Raw genomic sequence first — 18598 nt, forward strand, 5'->3', positions numbered from 1 at the left:
ATTTCCATTTTTTCCTGTTATACTTCAGTTAACACTACTGCATAAACAATAAATCTGCGTGATTCAGATTATTAAGATAGCGATAACTGCCAGATTGTTTTTTCCTTTTACCGTTCTGTCAGCATCCTTCTCAGGATTGGGCGTTTTAAATTTTCTTTTAACAAGATTATTTATGTTGTCAGGCACGTGGGAATGTCTTGGCGGGCTGGCGTTAAGGTGAGGTTGGGACATGAGGGGTGCAATATTTTTCCTCTATGCCCAGACTGGGACTTGGGCTCCACCTTTTAGAGTGGGTCTTCCTCGGGACTGCAGTAAGGACTGATTTCATTTTCAACCGCCAGGCGTCTCCGTTTCCCTCTCTGAGAAGCGTAGGGTTGGTGAACTGCCTATTTTCCCAGGATTCTCGGTGCTCCGGCTCAAACGTTAACTAACCACCTCTGACCAGAGGTCCTGAAAATGCCTACCGTGGACCCCAGGGAGTGGGACCGAGCAGGGAGGCGCCCTCCGGCTCCCTCTCCCCGACTTGAAGAAGCAGAAGAAACTGTGCCAGCAAAGGCCGGACCCCCAGCGGTGGCTGGAGACCCAGCCCTTGCAACTTCAATCTTCCCAGGGAGCGCAGGCAGAAACGCTGGTTTAGATAGAGGCGGGAACTGCTTCGGGCTGAGACAGACAACCAGTGACCTGACGGACGCAAAGCCCAAACAACGCCCGACTCGGCAGCAGTGATACGGCCCGAGTCCTGAGGTCGCCCGGGGTCCCAGCTGACAGCCGACTAACGCTGAGCTTTCCGATGGCCCAAGTGCGCTTTAGGGGCGAAGCTCGAGTGGGCGGGAGTGCAGGGCGCACGCTCTCCAGGGGCGGTGCCTGAGGCCAGAGGGTCCCGAGCGCCTGAAGTGGGCGGAGCCAGGGCGGACAGGGTAACGCGGCGCACGCGCGGCGGCGACAGCCGTCGCAATGGCGCCTCCGCAGCAGGTTCGGGTGTTGCGGTGCTCCTGCTGCCGCCTCTTCCAGGCGCACCAGGTGGGGCCTCCTCCTCCTCAGAGCACGGGGATGGCGGGCAGGACGAGGTGGGGTCGCTGGGGGGCCAGACCGCCTCCCCCAGGCTGGGCGCCGTCTCGTGCGGTTGCGGGGTGTGTCTGGGTCCCGGACAAATGACGATGTCTGTCCTGAGAACTAGGTTTTATTGATGTCGCTTCTCGATAACGTTGTTCTGGGCTTTTTTCGTTTTTTGCTTGGTGGTTGTAAGATTCGCAGAAACCAGCCAATGGTTTCTGCCGAGGCGGCCTCGTGAATTCTATCTGGCCGGTGGTCGGGCACACCAGGTTGAGGGTAGAGGATAGCCTCCTTTATGCAGAGCCTAGCCCCCAAAATGGCTCCTTCTTCATTTAAGTGCAAGGGGAATGATAGTTTTAAAAACTGAGGCACGACTGGGCACCCCTGCTGGCACTCTTTGGCTCTGCCCGTAGTGAGGGCCTCGACGCCTATTCAGAGTGTAAATAATCTCGCGCCTTTAAACAGGATAATCGAAGTTTCTAAAACGTAATGCTTCCCTGACTCAAAACGTAAAATAGGGTATGTCACTTAACCTGTTCTTTCCTGAATCACGTTCTGTCTCCCTGCTTGATGCCGTCAAGGTTGTCATTGTATCCGCTTCTGGTAGTCCCGTGCTAATCTGCTGTGCCCTGAAGAAGGGTAGCATCAAATTGCATACAAAATGTACGTTTAAAAGCCAGTAAGAGGCTGGGTATGCACCTGTAAGTTCGCTGTGACTTTGTAAAGGTCATTTTAGGGGCTTAGAAACTTTTTACTTACTTCATTTTTTTGGTTCTAGGAGTTGAGAATAAATGGGAATCATTTCCACTTTTAAATTATTATATATATAATGTAGTTCGTGTTCTCATGGTCATTTTCAACTCTGAAAAGTGATTTGAAGCCAAGTGGGAAAAGAGGGTTAACAGTTTAATTCCAAGTCGGCTGTGTATCAGGCAGTTTCACACATCTCATTTAATTTCAACAGCTTCTGAATTCTGTATCTTCATTCCCCAGAGCTAGCCAGTTACTGTGTGTCCTTCCAGAGCTTTTATTATTTTTTTAATGCATTTCTTACTTGCATATGTACCTGTAGAAGAGACACAGTATTTTTATGGTGTTTGAAGGTAGATGCTGAGAAGTAGAATCTTAGGATATACCCACTTAAATTTGTAGTAGATGCTGCTTGTCCTCCTTAGAATCCTTTTAGGTACTTCCCCAAAAGCCCTGATGGTTTTTGTATTAGGATCATATTAATCATGTTAATTTTTATGAATCAACCGAGACATCTTTGTGATGTTAAGCATGGCATTTCATTCCATCTCTTAAAACAGTTTTGGTGCCCCTTGATAACATTTTCTTTGTTGCCTTTACAAATGGATTTATTTCTTTAATTATCTCTTCTAAGTAGATGTTTGCTTATAAGCTATATTAATTTTTGAAGATATATTAATTTTCTGCCTAGCCCCTATATTAGATTGTCTTACTGGTTTTAGCAGTTTTTCATTTAGTTATCTTGAGTTTTAAAGAAATAAATCATATCATCCATAAATAAGGATAGTTTTTTTTTTCCTTTCCATTTTCATACCTCTTGCTATGTTCTCTTTTCCAATTCCATCAGTTAGTACATCCAGAAAAAAATGGTAAATAATAGTGCAGATCCTTGACTTGTTCTTGACTTTCATGGGAATGCTGGTGGTGATTCTGCAGCTTTAGAGCTAGATGTAAGGCATTTTATTATGTTAAGAGAGAATCCATCTAGTCAGATTTATCAAGAATTGAAATGTCATGGAATTTTTTTTGAGAATCACATATAGTAGAGATCTAATTTGATTTCGTTTCATATGGATAGCCAGTTTTCCAGAAGCGCTTATTAAATAGTCTCTTCTTTTTTCACCTTTATAATATACTAAATTTTCATACATGTGTTGGTTTGTTTCTGGACTCTTTATTCTTTTCCACTGATCTCTTTATTATTTCTGATCTAGTTCCACCTGTTTCAAATAATTACTTTAGCTATAATTCTGAAATTTCATTGTAGGTGAAAAAGAGTCTCAAATGGACATGCAAAGCTTGTGGAGAGAAGCAGTCATTTTTGCGGGTGAGTCCCAAGCAGCAAAGTGTCTAATACCCATACCAGGAAGCAGGTGGGACCCAGCCCTGCAGAAACATATTTCTCATGGAACCCAGTGTTCCATTATTGGCTCAAGTTCATTGGATATAGCGCTCCTGCTCCCTAAGATCATCTTCCTTCAGGAAGCGAAATGAATGGAGCAGTGCCTGGAAAGTTACCTTCCTTTTTTTATTCAGTCAGTAAGTATTTACTGAGTAACTTCTGTATGCAGGCATGGGACACAATGGAAGGTAAGACCATGTTGTTAATTGCCTTCACCGATCTGCTGTTGTGGAACAGGATGAGAAACTAAAACACACACATGTAATTTAAAACTAGACTGAGCAAAATGAGAGGAAAGTACAGGGGTCTGTAAGAAGATAACTGAGTAATCAGACCTAACTGGGGATGGGCAGACAGCTGTTGGTAGATTCAGGGGTGTGAGAGGGGGCAGGCAGGTTGTGAAGGTAGTCAGGAGATGAAAGAGCATGTGGACTGAGGGGAGCATGTTGTAAATGCTCTTATTAGCCCAGTTTTTTCACCCAGCATCACAGTTCTTTTCAAGTCCATACCTACCGACCCACTTGATCTCTAATATCACAGGGTCCTCATTGAGCCCCTTGTTCACCTGCTCCAGCCCTTGATGCCACCTCTCCAGCCTCATCTCATCATTCTCCTCCTTCAGCCATAGGGGCTTTTCCTTCTGACCTTGAAACAATCCAAATCTGCTTCCCTCTTAGGGCCTTTGTGCTCATTGTTGGGGCTTCCCCTAGTTAATCTCATTACCCTGATCAGAAATATAGGCAAGTATGTTTATGTGAGTATTGTCCATCTGAGACTGTAAATTCTATGGGAAGAGAGGGTTTGCCTATTTTACTTATATACCCTTTTTAAAAAAATTGAAGTATAGTTGATTTACAATATTATGTTAGTATCAGGTGTATAGCAAAGTGATTCAGTTATACATATTTTTTTCTTATTTTCCATTATAGTTTATTATAAGAAATTGAATGTAGTTCCCTGTGCTATACAGTAAATCCTTGTTGTTAATCTATTTTATATAGTGTGTATCTGTTAATCCCATACTCCTAATTTATTCCTTTCTCCCTCTTCCCCTTTTGGTAACCATAAGTTTATTTTCTATGTCTGTGTGTTTCTTTCTGTTTTGTAAATAAATTCACTTGTATTATTTTTTTAGATTCCACATATAAGTGATATCATATAATATTTGTCTTTGTCTGACTTGCTTCATTTAATACGATACACTCTGGGTCCATCCTTGTTGTTGCAAATGGCAATTATTTCATTCTTTTTTATGACTAATATTCCATTATATATATGTGTGTGTGTGTGTGTGTGTGTGTGTGTATACACACACACACATACATACACCCCATATCTTCTTTATCCACTCATCTGTTGATGGACACTTATATACCCTTTTTTGTATGTTTTGCTGATGTACTCTTGGCACCTAGCACAGTGCCTGTCACATAGTCAGTGCTTGCTCAAGTAATGTTTGTTGAATGAGTTAAGTGACAAACCCCACACTGATGGGCATTTAGGTTGATTTTAGTTTTCATTGTTATGAACAACTCTGCAATGAAGCTTCTTACAAATACCTCTTTCTTCACTTGACCAATTATTTCCTTAGGACGAATTCCTAGAAGTTAAATCAGAGGAATTCTTTTGACCAAGGTTCTTTTAGTTGCAAATAATAGGAAAAAAACACTTCAGCAAAATTTAAAATGTACTGGCAAGGTAATGGGGTATCTTGGGGGGATCCAAGGAAGAAGCTTCATTCTTGACCCCTTGAAGAACCAACCCCAAGAACTGAAAAGCTGCCAACAACACAAGCATCATCTTTTCCCTCCCTTCTCCTCCCTTCACCCAGTTTCTCCCTATACCTTCCTCCCTCTCTCCCTATCTCCTCTCCTTCCCTTCCTCTCTGTTCCCAGTTCAAAGTAACATACTCCACTCACAGACCACAGAATCTCATTTCAAACCAACTGGAATAGCTGAGTCCCAATTATAAACTCCTGGGAGAAACAATCTGGTTGACCTGTTGATTCAGATGTCCATCACTAGTCCAGTCAGTTGGGATGGGTGGGAGTGGGGACAATTTGGTCATCTGTCAGTAAGTGTAGCTGCTGAGGCCTACCTTGAGATTGGGTCTCAGAAGGCAGGGGCTGGCTCATAGCTAGTGACTTCTGCTTGTTTTAGATGTCAGCATGTATTTCTGAATTCCTGAGGAAGCTTTGCCTTCCTCTCAGCACCCCCATGCTTGTGCAGTGGTATATGGCTTATGACTGACTAGGCCACAGTAATGAACAGACACCAAAATTGTGGTGGCTTAACGCAATAGAAGTTGTTTCTCTTGCTCTTGTAACACTCCTGGGAGAGATTGAGATCAGCAGGACAGCTGTCCTTGGTATGGTCATCCGGGGACTGAGGCACCTGTAATCTTGAGGTTCTGTTATTCCCTGAGGCTTGTCTCCCACTGCCTCTTGCCCTGCAAAGGAGCAAGATCAGAGAGGAGCTACCCAGGAAGGATCTGGAAGTGGCTTACATTCCACTGGGAAGAATCTAGTCTCATGGCCACACCTGACTGCAAGGAAGACTGGAAAATGTAGTCTAGTCTGCTCCCAGATGAGGGGAGAATGCATTTCAGTATTCAGGCAGCAGTCTCTGCTATGCAGGAGAGCATGCACCCTACCAGTTATGCCAGATATAAGTTGTCAGTCATTTTAGAATTTTGTTTTTCAATTTATTGTGTGGACGTATAGTTGAGTTACAATGTTGTGCTAATTTCTGTTGCACAGCAAAGTGATTCAGTTTTTTATTTACATATATGTGTGTGTGTATATACATACACACACACACACACACACACACATCCTTTTTCATATTTTTTTCCATTATGGTTTATCACAGAATATTGAATGTAGTTCCCTATGCTATACAGTAGGGCCTTGTTGTTTATCCATTCTATATATAATAGTTTGCATCGCTAATCCCAAACTCCCAATCCATCCCTCCCCCAGCCCACTCCCTCTTGGCAACCATAAATCAGTTATCAGTCTTTTTAAACTTTGCCTTTCCCCTCTCCAGTTCCTTTCCTCCCATTCTCACTTGAACTTTCCCCAGACGGGATTTCACTCCCCACCAGTCCGCTAAAATTGCTCATGTCAAAGTCAGCAGTGGTCTCTATGTTGCTAAAAATAATGGTTGGTTCTCAGTCCTCAAGTGACTTGACTTATTGGTGGCATTTGTCAGAGTTTGTCACTTCCTCCTCCTTGAAGCATTGTCTTCACTTGGACTTCTAGTCATCCTGCTCCTGGTTTTCCTCCTGTCTTCCTAGCTGGTTTCAATCCTCTTTGCTAGTTTTTTCCCATCTCCTCATCTTCTAAACCTTAGAGTGCTCTGGCACTCAGTTTTTGGACCTCTTGTCTAGCTACACTCATTCCCTTGGTCGTCTGAGATGAGACAATCTGACAATTCTCAAATGTCCATCTCAGACCCCAGACCTGCCCCTGAACTTGTGTATGCTTCCAACCAACCGCTCTCCTGGATATCTAAGAGGCATCCCAAACCTGTATCCCAAAACGAAGCCCTCACCTTACCCTCACCAACCTGCTCTTCCCACAGTCATCCCCAACTCTTAAGTGCCAAGTCCCTCTTTCTAGTTGTTTGGGCTAAAAACCTTGAACTCATCCCTGACTTCTCTTTTTCTTTTACACTCTTCATCTGATCCATCAGCAAATTTTGTCAGCCCTACCTTCAGGATATACCCAGACTGTGCCCACTTGCTACCACAGTGGTCTGAGTTGCCTCAGTATTTGCTGCAACCTCCTGACTGGTCACCTGCTTCTGCCATACAGTCTTAGCACCACAGCTGCAGGGTCCTACTGAAACATATGTAAGATCATGTCAGACCTTCCAGGTTAGAGCAACATTCATGCTCCTACAGACAGGGCCAGGTTGGGGCAGGGGGCCCCTTTTCAAAAGCAGGAAAAAAAAAATGCTATTAAAGGTACTAGAATATTAAGCTTTTCCTTTCTTTCATGGTCTCCTGACTTTTCCTGATGTCTTTTATTTACTGGTTTTAAAATTTACTATTTAATATCTTCCTGTGTCAAGAAAAACTAACATTTAAAATTGTGCAACACCATTTATATTGTGCAACACCAGTTATAAATGCAAAGAGCATTTAGTACATATGTGGAACATATGCAGAATAATATAAGAGCATTTGGTGTATACGTAGAATCATCAGAATTGCACAATTTGTATTTTGTAGCTCATACATGCCTACATATTTCATTCCTACCAGAACAGTGGAGATGTTGCACAAAATTAACTATTTTTACTTCACTGCTTGATACACACACATTCTACCCATACTCTCAACCTTTAGCTCACTGATGAGTAAGGAATACTGAGAGGAAAAGGAACTGGGAAAGATGGCCCTATCTTTCACTTTTTTTTCTGTGTTATTATTTTCAGCATAGGCTATTCCAGGGAGGTAACAGGAGTAAGAAAAGATATGACACGTTTCCTTGGTTGTTCATGTTTTTTCGAATACCCTTGCCTCCTTTCTGCAACTGAAGCAAGTTCTGATTCCAGTGGAAAGCCTGGCCTCTCAGGCTGAGGTTGCCCCCCACGTACTTTTGTTGTACTTTACTTTGTGTTGCTGTAAAGAAAGTTCTAATGAGGAAAAAATAAGTAATAAATGTTCTCTTTTTGGGAAAAAAAAAAGACTTGTACACACCGTCTGAACTTGGAGTCTCACTGAACTCCCACACCTTGTGAGTTCACTGCAATTCTGTGCTCCTCAGTCATCAGGCATGCTGTATGTAAAAGCAGTGACGAGAAACAGTGGACACATTTGGTGTCCACGACTCACAAACATGCTTCATTATATCATCAGACTTTACTTACACAATACAAGTTCAATGATTATTAAGAATTTCAAGATGGAGACAGCAGAGCAGATCTCATGCCTATAAGGCTGACTCTGCCTGTAACGGGGCCTACACTCTCAAACCTCATCTCCTACCATCTTCTCCCTAGGCCATTCAGCTCCAGCCACTTGGCCTCCTCACCGTTCCTCCAAAATGCCAGGCTCAGGGTCTTTGCACTCCTTTCCGTTTCATTGCTTCTGCTGAATGTTCTTCCCCTATATATCTACATGGCTTGTTTCTGCCTATCTTCCTATTTTGTGCTCAGATGTCACCCTCTCAGTGATCCACTCCTTGACTTCTTGAACACACATATAAAATTGTCTACTGTGTCCACACTCTGCCCCACCCCGCTTCATTGCCTTACTTTCCTCAGAAGCACTTCTCACCATCTGATGGCCATATAGGTGACTTATGTGCTTATTATCTGTCTATTCTCACTACAGTGTGAGCTCCGTAATGACAGTAGTGTTTGTCCATTCCTGTATTGTGTTGTCCTTACCTAGTTCAGGGCCTGGCACATAATAGGTGCTTAATAAATATTTATTGAACAAATGAGTGACTGCTAAGTGAAAAAATGTATCTCATCTATTTTATATTCTTTTGATTATGAGTGAGTGAGGTGTATCATTTCATATGTTTATTGGCAATTTGCATTACTTCTCTTCTGAATTTCTTATGTTCATTAACCAATTTGTGTGGGATTTTGGGTTGAGTTTAGCTTTGATATATAAAGTTCAGGGTGATGGTGGGCAGCCAGATAGACTGAAACTATTAGTCCCTGAGACTGTTAGTTTGTAAATCACTGCAGAAACAGCAATCATTGTTTGGGTTCCTGCATGGTGCTTTGGGCCTTGCGAAGTACAGTTTTATCCTCCCTGGGTTGCAGCTCTAATGGATCTATTTCTCAGCATTCTATCAACACTTTTTAAACTTGATATTTTTGTTTGTTTGTTTGTTTCTCAGGCTTACGGTGAGGGCTCTGGTGCTGACTGTAGACACCATGTCCAAAAATTAAATCTGCTGCAGGGACAGATTTCAGAGATGTCACTCAGGTATAGTAGTTTGAGGGAGGCATGGTTATCTTGCCCTGTTTTTATCTTGAGTGGATGGTGGAAGTCTATGACGGAGAAATCCCTTAGAGTTCCATGTCTTACAATATGGCAATTAGATATTGAACAATCTTCCCACTGAAATTAATTTAAAATGCCAGCCACAGTTTTTTTTGGGTTTTTTTGTTTTTTGTTTTTTTTGCGGTACGCAGGCCTCTCACTCTTGTGGCCTCTCCCATTGCGGAGCACAGGCTCCAGACGCGCAGGCTCAGCGGCCATGGCTCACAGGCCCAGCCGCTCCGCAGCATGTGGGATCCTCCCAGACCGGGGCACAAACCTGTGTCCCCTGCATCAGCAGGCGGACTCTCAGCCACTGCGCCACAGGGAAGCCCCCAGCCACAATATTTTAAGTGCACTGAAGAGATGACAAGAAGGTAAGTAACCATCAGAGGCCAAAAATGAAGCAAAAGCCAAAATCCAGAGAATAAGCAGCTGGGCTGCTGAGGCGATTGAAACCTGTTGCCCTTCAGCTTCCATGCATCTGGGAGGGAAGCAGGAGACAAAGACAAAGCCGAGGGTCTGTTTACTGTGGGAAGGTCCATAGGAGACCACCACATAAAGCTGAGTCCCCAAAGGACTATACCCTCAGCATTCAAATGAACTAGAAATGCACCCCCTCCATAGCAGGGACCCAGCCTGTGTTGACCTTGGCACTGACTGAAGAAGGGAAATACTGCTCCAGGATTTTATAAGCACAAGGAATCTGTCACATGGCCTTTAAGCCTTTTACACATGCTGTGTGAAAAGTCTCAAGCTGAGAACTTATTTTTAAATTGTCCCAGGAACAGAGGTAAATGCAGCTCCTTTTTGGAGCAATACATCTTCAACCCAGGTATCAAAGAATTCCTACATATAAAGTTCCAAGGAGCATATACCCAAAGTTAAAAATCATTTAACTTAAGGAAGTATGTCACCATGAGCAAAAGACAGCAGAAATGACAGAAAAGTCAGACCCAAAAAGAGTTCAGAATACATAATATTTCATGTTTAATATATTTAATGAAATTAAAAGAGGGGGGTTGCTAATATGAGGAGCAAGAGACTTTAAAAAATAACTAGTTTTTTAAAAAAACCAAAAAGTTTGTAGAAATGAAAAGTATAGTCATTGAAATTAAAAGTTTAGTGGACCATTAAACAGATCAAGTGCAACTGAAGAGAGAATTGGTGAAATGGAAGACCAATCTGAAGAAATTAATCAACAATGCAGCAGAGAAAGACAAAAAGGTGGAAAATATAAGTTCAGAGACATGAAGGATACAGAGAAGAGTTCCAGCAGGAGATAATAAAGAGAAGGGGACAAAGGCAATATTTGCAGGGAAATGAACAGAACATTTTCCAGAATCAAAGGGCTTACATTCTTAGATTAAGGAAACACAGTAAATCCCAAACTAGATGAAAACATTGTGTATGTAGGCAATCCTAATGAGCCTATCTATACAAAAGCTACTAGAACTAATAAGTTAATTTAGTAAGATCACAAGGATACATGGTCAACATACAAAACTAAATTTTATTTTTATATAAATGCAGTGAACAGTTGGAAAATAATTTTAAAAATCAAATACCATTTATAATACCATCAAAAAATAAAGGGGCTTCCCTGGTGGCACAGTGGTTGAGAGTCCACCTGCCAATGCAGGGGACACAGGTTCGTGCCCCGGTCCAGGAAGATCCCACATGCCGCGGAGCGGCTGGGCCCGTGAGCCATGGCCGCTGAGCCTGCACGTCCGGAGCCTATGCTCCGCAATGGGAGAGGCCACAACAGTGAGAGGCCCGCATACCGCAAAAGAAATAAAATATAAAAAAATAATAAAATGAAATAAAATACATAGGGATAAACATAACCCAAAAATGTGCAAGAAATTTTCAGTAAAAACGATAAAACATTGCTGAGAGAAATTAAAGAAGATGTAAATGAAAAAATATGACACGTTCATGGATTGGAAAACTCAATATTGTTAAGATGTCAGTTCATCCTAAATTGATCTGTAGAGTCTGCCATTAGGTTCCAATCAAAATTCCAGCAGTTTTGGTTTTTTTTTAAGAAATTGACAAACTGATCCTAAGATTTATATAGAAATGCAATTGCCAAAACAATGCTGATAAAGAACAAAACTGGAGGACTTCTACAGCCTGATTTCAAGATTCACTATAACACTATAGCAATCAAGATGATAGTGTGATTTTGGTGAAAGACTAGATATATAGATAACATCAGAAGGCAAATGAAGGGACTTCCCTGGTGGTCCAGTGGTAAAGAATCCGCCTTATGCAGGGGACATGGGTTCGATCTCTGGTCAGGGAACTAAGATCCCACATGCCGTGGGACAGCTGAGCCTGTGCACCACAACTACTGAGCTCACACGTCTCAACTAGAGAGCCTGTGTGCTGCAAACTACAGAACCCACATGCCCTTGAACCCGCACACCACAGCTAGAGAAGAGAAAACACGCACACCACAACTAGAGAGAAGCCCACGTGCCACAACTGAGACCCGACACAGCCAAAAATAAATAAATAGATTCAATGAAGGATGAAAAAAAAGGCAAGTGAATAAACAAATAGTGGTATTTCCATACAATAGAATACTACTCAGCAACAAAAACAACATGGGCAAACCTCAAAAACATTGCTAAGTGAAAGAAATCAGACACAAAAGACCACATACTATAGGGATGAGTGGTATTCTGGGGAGGGGGAATCACCTACAAAGGCATATAAGGGAACCTTGGGGTGATGACAATTTTCTATATCTTGCTAATTATATCTCAGTAAATTATTTTTCTATATCTTGATGGGAGTAATAGATTCAAAGATAAAATTTACCAAACTCATCTAATTGTACACTTAAATTGTTACATTTTAGTGTATATTAATTATAAATTATACCTCAATAAGTTAATTTTAAAAGACAAAAAAAATCTGCCCTTAGACACAACAACATAATGAAATTGCAGAACATGGAAGATAAAGGGAAGAGTTGAAAAGTAGCTGGAGAGAAGAGAGATCCCCTACACAAGAACAGTAGACACCCAGCTTCTCAGGGGTAACATAGAAGCGAGAAGACAGACCATTAACCTTCATATTGCTTAGAGATGTTCTGGAGTTGATGGAGTTGAGTTCCTGAATCATAGTACGGTGAGCAGAGTTCTGGCTAGTAGCTGGTAGGACACTGCTCAACTGGACATTGGAGTATTGACCATGTGGCACAGTAGGCAGTTCATATGCGTGATCTTATTTCATCTTCCTCATCACCCTGTGAGGATAATTGGCTTCTGTTTACAGAGGAAGAAACTGAAGTAGAGGTGCCCACATTTGGTAGAGTTGGGGTTCTCATTGTAGTTCTCTAGAGAGAGCTCCAATCTGATCGTGTGATGTAACAACCCTGTCTGACATGGGTGGATGTGGCTTTGGCGCTAACCTTCAGTCCTTGCACTATGAATGTTTTCACTGGCCATCCAGCCCTACTCGAGGCTGCAAAGGTTCCAGCTGCTCACTCTGCTTTATGTGGCAAAAGAGCCCTGCTGTCCCTGGGAGGCTGGATGAAGTCACTATGACACATCAAGCTCAGTAAAATGCCGCCTTTTGTAGTGGTTGAGATATAATACAACTGTAAAGACACTCATATGACCCTATGCAATGGGGACATCTCCATTGCTAATGGGAGGGACTCTGTGCTATCAGAGTTCAGCTGACATTAGTCTCTGTGTTCAGGCACTGAGCAGGGCACATGCACACGTATTGTCTTATTTATCTTCACAGTGACCCTTGCAATATTATCCCCATTTGTAAATAAGGAAACTGGGATACAGTGATATACCCAGAATCACAGTCAGTGACAGCCAGTCATTGGCAAAGCCATGATGCAAACTCTGGTCCTCTGGGTTAAGAGTGCCACTTCTGCCCTGTGTCACTTTTCCTCTTGCTCCAAGTAACAGATGGTCCCTCTGCCTGCTGAACTGCTGGAAGATTACCAAATCACATCAAAACAACAGAGATAAGTTCTAAGTTCCCCTAAACAGGCTTTGATATCAACATCAAGTTCGTGCATCTTGCTGTTCCCATCTTCATTGTCCTTCATCTTCCTGGTCATTTTACAAAAGACAACTGTACAATCTTTCCCTAAGGTCTCTGGAAGAATCCATAAATGCCGATGAGGAGGAAAATGTACGTCCTCGGCAGGCTGTGCCTGCAATCCTGCAGGTAAGCCAGCAGCACCATCTCGGCCCAGATGCCTGAGCCGGCTCTGTCACAGAGGGGGGTTCCATTTATTCATTCATTCCTCATTTCTTCAGCAGACGCTTGTTGATGTTACCGAATGATGAGCACTTGGCTTAAAGCTACAGGGAACTCAAAAATGAATAAACCTGTCCCTTTCATATGTGTGGAGGCAGCAGTGTAAAATAATTACAATACTGTGAAAAGAGCTTTTTCTTCTGGCTGCTTGGTGAATTCTTCTGAACTTAGCTTGAACTTCACCTCCTTGTGCTTCTCCCCTTGTCCCACAGCACTCTCAGCACACTTGTGGTAGGGAAGGCATGCTGTTGTAAAGTGCCTGGGTTTCCATGTTCCCTTTCTCCAGACTGAGACCCACAGCAGGGCTCACATCCAGTTGTTCATTCCCAGGGCCTGGTTAAAGTAGGTACTCAAACAGTGTTTGGATGGGCAGTGCATGTAAGAGCTTGAGTGACTGGGTAGGTGACGCCATTGGTACATCCAAGATGCCATGGGTACGTGGAACACTGTGTCCTGCCAGGGACGGGGGGAGTGGGAACAACTGACAGGCTCCCTGGCAGAGGCCCACCTCTGCTCACAGAATCACACTGGCAACGCCCGCTTTCCAGGTGCTCTTCATATTTTTATTATATCAATAAATAGGGGAGATGCTCGTAAGCACACTAACACATCAGCTCTTGCATATTTGGGTCTATACTTCCAGTTTCTTTACTTACAGACTTAATCTTTCATCATTCCTTCTGTAAGAAACACTTGTTTGCATCCTGGAATTTTCACTTACATCATATCTTCTATGTTGCTATATAGCTTTCAATTCTTTTCATTTCTAAAAAGTACCTACAGAATATAGTGGATATGGCAATATTTATTCCCTTCTTATTGGGCATTTAGGATGTTCGCAAACTTTTGCTACTGTAAATATTTGCTATTATTTGTAACACTTTGAACATCTTTATGCCTTTGTCTTCATTTGTAACTACTGGGCCAGGGAGTGTGGACATTTGCAAAGTTCTTGGTAAAGTTCTTGTGACCTGCAGCTTTCCCAAAGTGTGTGCCAGTGTGCTCCAGTCAAGATATCTGTCTCCCATTACCTTCCAATCAAATTCCTTTGCTGGTGACGGTGTAGACATGGGTCCTGAGGCCCTTAGGCCTCAGAGTTGCACTGGAGATTTTCAGTAAAGGTGTCTGCTTTCCAACTCTGAGAATAAACTTACTTCCCAATCCTGTAGGAAAAACTCCAGCCCTCAAAGAACCGCTGGCTGAAGTATCTGGAAAGGGACTCCAAAGAACAGCTGGAAGAAGGAGGAGTGTGTTTCATCAGACAGCCCTCATCCAAGAGAGAGAAGCCAAACCCTCCCTTCAGTACAGGCCTGCCTAGAAAAAGGTGCCAAGCTAGTACCTAATCCAGCCCTCACCCATGCCCACCTTGCTGACCTACGGTTGGGGGTACTGACGAGCAGCTTCCTGTGGTCAGCAGGAAGCCTGAGGGATGTAAGCCAGCAGGCGCCATCACCGCAGGCCCTCTGGCATGGCCAGGTACCAGGTGCAGCCAGTGCAGAGGTGAGGGCTAGGCAGGATTCCAGTGGGGGTGCCTTTTATGATGCTCACTTAATTCTGAACTTTTAGACTGCACTGACCTCAGGGAAGAACTTAAGGGCAAGGTTGAGAAAGTGAAGTGGGGCCAGAGAAGCCGACAGGCCTGGGAACCTTTAGCTAAGAGCAGGAAAGACCTGACTTTCATGGGTCTCTTCTCCAGTCTTAATCTGCATTTCAGTGAGCTTTCTTTTTTTTTTTTTTTTTTTAAAGATTTATTTATTTATTTTTGGCTGCATTGGTTGCAGCACTCGGGATCTTCACTGAGGCATGCAGGATCTTTCATTGTGGCACCCGGGCCCTTCATTGTGGTGCACAGGCTTCTCTCTAGTTGTGGCATGTGGGTTTTCTCTTCTTTATTTGCAGCATGCAGGTTTTCTCTCTGTAGTTGTGGCGCGCAGGCTCCAGGGTGTGTGGTCTCTGTAGTTGTGGCATGCGGGTTCCAGAGTGCATGGGCTCTGTAGTTTGCGGCGTGTGAGCTCAGTACTTGTGGCGTGCGGGCCTACTTGCCCCATGGCACATGGGGTCCTAATTCCCGTGTCCCCTGCATTGGAAGGCGGATTCTTTACCACTGGACCACCAGGGAAGTCCCTCAGTGAGTTTTCTGAGAGACTGCCTCATCTAGATTAGGATGGCTCTTCTAGGGCAGATGCTATTGGGAGGTAGATTCCAGTTCAGAATAAGAACTTTCTAGCAACTACAAGGTATAGAGCAGAGAAATGGACTGCCTTAGATGTCATTAGACAACCTGTTGTTGGCAGTGGGAAGCTATAAGGGATGGCAAGGTCCCTACCTGTGCTAGGTGTCAGACCAGGTGACCACCAAGTCAGACTAAGGGTCACTGTTCAATGGTAGAACTGGGTTCTTTTTTTTTTTAATTTTTATTGAAATATAGTTGATTTACAATGTTGTGTTAGTTTCAGGTGTACAGCAAAGTGATTCCGTTTATATATATATATATATATATAGAGAGAGAGAGAGAGAGAGAGAGAGAGAGGGGGAGAGAGAGAGAGAGAGAGATTCTTTTCCATTGTAATTACAAGAAAGACTGGATTCTTGACAGCACTTTTCCTCTGCCAGGAAATGGAGCCAGAGCACAGTCCAGCCTCCATGCAGCCCTAATATCCAGGACTCCAGAAACTGTGAGGTCACCTTGAAGTCCCTGAAGGTCAGTGATTGAGGACAGTGTCCCAGTGGCCATTGAGCAGACACAGGATTTTTAAATTGTTTTGTGGACAATTAAAGTATCACACTTACATCCCGTAAAAGCCCAACTTCCCACATGGGTGTCTTGTTTTCTGTGTCTTAAGCCAACTCCTTTCTCTGGCCTGCACTGTTTCCCTGCCACGCTCCTCCTGTCACTGATGTTAACTCGGGGTCAAAAGGGCAGCTTGATGCCTTGGAGGCAATCAAGGTTGACCAGTAGGGCTTTTCTGCATCAGGACCGTTCCCTTCATTCTGCATGGAGTACCGGGTCTTTGTCAGACTGTTCAGCTTGGGACCTGCCCTGGGTTTCTGAGGAACTGTCACCTTCATTTATCCAGGTGAGTTCTTGTGCATTTGAGGCACTCTCTCACCTAGGACCTGCTCTTGTTCCTGATGCTTCAAACCTAGACCTTCCAGGCCGCAGAATGCAGGTTTTGCTTTATGCCACAGGCACCCAGGCAGAGGAACTCTGCCAGGCATTTGTCACTGCCATGCCCCAACATAGGCCAGGGTCGTCCTGGCCAGCTTCAGACAGTAGTGGAGAGTGCCCGTCCAAAGCCAAGAGGCAGTGATCAAACTCTGGTGTTGCTACTAACTAGCTATGTGACCCCCAGGTAAGGATGTGGCCCTGAATCTCTAAATTATAATGAGTGTGACAGTTACTGATGTACCAGTCCCAGGGCTAAACATATTTTATGCACTAATTCTTACCACAAGCCTGTTTTGTTTTGAAGGTGAGGAACTAAGACTGGTGAAGGTTCAGTTGAGGTCACAGCAAATCAGTGGCAGAGCTGGCAGTCTCGAATCACTAACAACTGCCCACAGAGCCTCTTCCATACTGCCTGGGGGTGGTGATGCAGGGTCCCTCCTGTCATTGCTTGCAAATTCCTTTGTAGGCAGTGAAATCCAATTTTTTCTCTTTTTTTGAATTTTAGAATTTTTTTATACATCAGGTTCTTATTAGTCATCCATTTTATACACATCAGTGTATAAATGTCAATCCCAATCGCCCAATTCATCACACCACCACCCCACCCCCCGCCACTTTCCCCACTTGGTGTCTATACATTTGTCCTCTACATCTGTGTCTCTGTTTCTGCCCTGCAAACCGGTTCATCTGTACCATTTTTCTAGGAGTGAAACCCAATTTTCAATGCATCCTCGTTTTCTGAGGTAGAAGGGAGAAGCCAGGCCTCTGTCACTGTCATGTCCCCTGGGGTATTCTGTGCAGCCACTTGTACAGCTTCAAAACCCTGAACATCGTTCTAGAGAGACCTTCCCAGCTGCCTGGCAATAAGCACATGGTCTTTCCAGGTGGTCTCTAGGGCCCTTCCTGCTTGCACCCCTCAGGCACTCCCTCACCTGATGCTAAGGTCCCCATGACATACCCTGATTATAGGAGAACATCTTCCTTTTTTGGGAAGCCTGGTCATGGAATTTGGCAGAGGATTTGGAGTGACGGAGAGGGCATTTATTTGCTGTGCTTTGCTAAACCTCAAAATCAAGACATGTCCCTAGCCTGCCAGGCTACAGAATAGTAGACAGCACAGAGCAGAAAGTGTCAGCACCCAGAGGTACAGTCAAGGACTAGTACAGGCACAGGACCTCCTCTCCTTGTCCCTTGAGCCTGCTGGGCATTCTTCTGAATGGAGAACATGGCCATCATCTTGTGTTTCCACCTCAGGACCACACTGGCCTGACAGGGAAGGTCAAAGAAGGAAGCAGTCGTGAGGACTGGGACACCAGGGAGCTCATCGTTCCTCCGGGGGAACCACCGTGTCCTGCCCAGCAGGTCAGGACCGTGTCTCCTAAGTGGGAACAATTTCTTCCGCCACTTGGAAACAGCTCACATTTGGACACGGAGCCCCTGACCCCCCTGCAAAGAGGCCCCAGGCCAGCTCGAGCAGCACGGACTGAGCAGGGGACCCCCAGGACCCAGACCCCAAGGGAAGGCCTCTGCAGGACCCTTGGTGCACTCCAGCTTCCTCAGGCTACACACACTCCCACGCCTGGACCCAAGAGGCTCTGCGGAAAGACCCCCGAGCAGTCAGGGGGCACAGGCCCTTGGGCAGAGGGTGGGGCCTTGGTCAAAGGGATGCAGGAGCCTTCTTCACTCCTGCGACTATATGACCTCTTTAAAACCGGAGAGGACTTTGATGACCATCTGTGAATTGAAACTAATGTGTTACTAATGTAGACATATTTGTTAAGTGAGCCCTTCTCCACTTGATCTCTGTGCCACTGGAAACAGGGCTCCCCAAGTTTCTTTTAAATAGTAGGACTAAGGATGACTTATGGGAACTACCAAGAACCAACAATAAACATGACTATCAAACAGATCATCTCTC

At 44.0% G+C, this 18598-nt stretch overlaps 1 protein-coding gene across 5 annotated transcripts; it reads left to right on the top strand.

Annotated features, from left to right (window-relative positions):
• The first annotated feature begins 440 nt into the window (after positions 1 to 440).
• On the top strand, positions 441 to 18589 carry MRNIP (MRN complex interacting protein). 5 transcript variants are annotated; one of them, XM_030844788.3, is made up of 8 exons: positions 448 to 1020; positions 3071 to 3130; positions 9070 to 9158; positions 13343 to 13418; positions 14681 to 14835; positions 16125 to 16212; positions 16487 to 16588; positions 17935 to 18589. In XM_030844788.3, exons 1-8 carry the CDS (start codon positions 955 to 957, stop codon positions 18418 to 18420), a joined length of 1122 nt encoding a protein of 373 aa, XP_030700648.1. In that variant the 5' UTR covers positions 448 to 954; the 3' UTR covers positions 18421 to 18589. The 5 variants fall into 5 exon arrangements, with proteins under 5 accessions (XP_060152708.1, XP_030700648.1, XP_030700651.1 ...); XM_030844791.3 differs by lacking the exon at positions 16487 to 16588 and having other exon boundaries at positions 449 to 1020; XM_030844790.1 differs by lacking the exons at positions 448 to 1020; positions 3071 to 3130 and adding an exon at positions 3137 to 3342.
• Positions 18590 to 18598: the final 9 nt, after the last annotated feature.

Source organism: Globicephala melas, chromosome 3 (genome assembly GCF_963455315.2).
Source record: "Globicephala melas chromosome 3, mGloMel1.2, whole genome shotgun sequence".
Taxonomy (NCBI): domain Eukaryota; kingdom Metazoa; phylum Chordata; class Mammalia; order Artiodactyla; family Delphinidae; genus Globicephala; species Globicephala melas.

What these genes read in the sequence shown, in the direction of transcription:
- MRNIP (XM_030844788.3), top strand. Translation starts at nt 955, where the DNA reads ATGGCGCCTCCGCAGCAGGTTCGGGTGTTGCGGTGCTCCTGCTGCCGC. An exon ending in TCACCTTGAAGTCCCTGAAG is followed by an intron (nt 16,213 to 16,486) that starts GTCAGTGATTGA and finishes TTTCTGCATCAG; the next exon opens with GACCGTTCCCTTCATTCTGC. An exon ending in TGTCACCTTCATTTATCCAG is followed by an intron (nt 16,589 to 17,934) that starts GTGAGTTCTTGT and finishes TTTCCACCTCAG; the next exon opens with GACCACACTGGCCTGACAGG.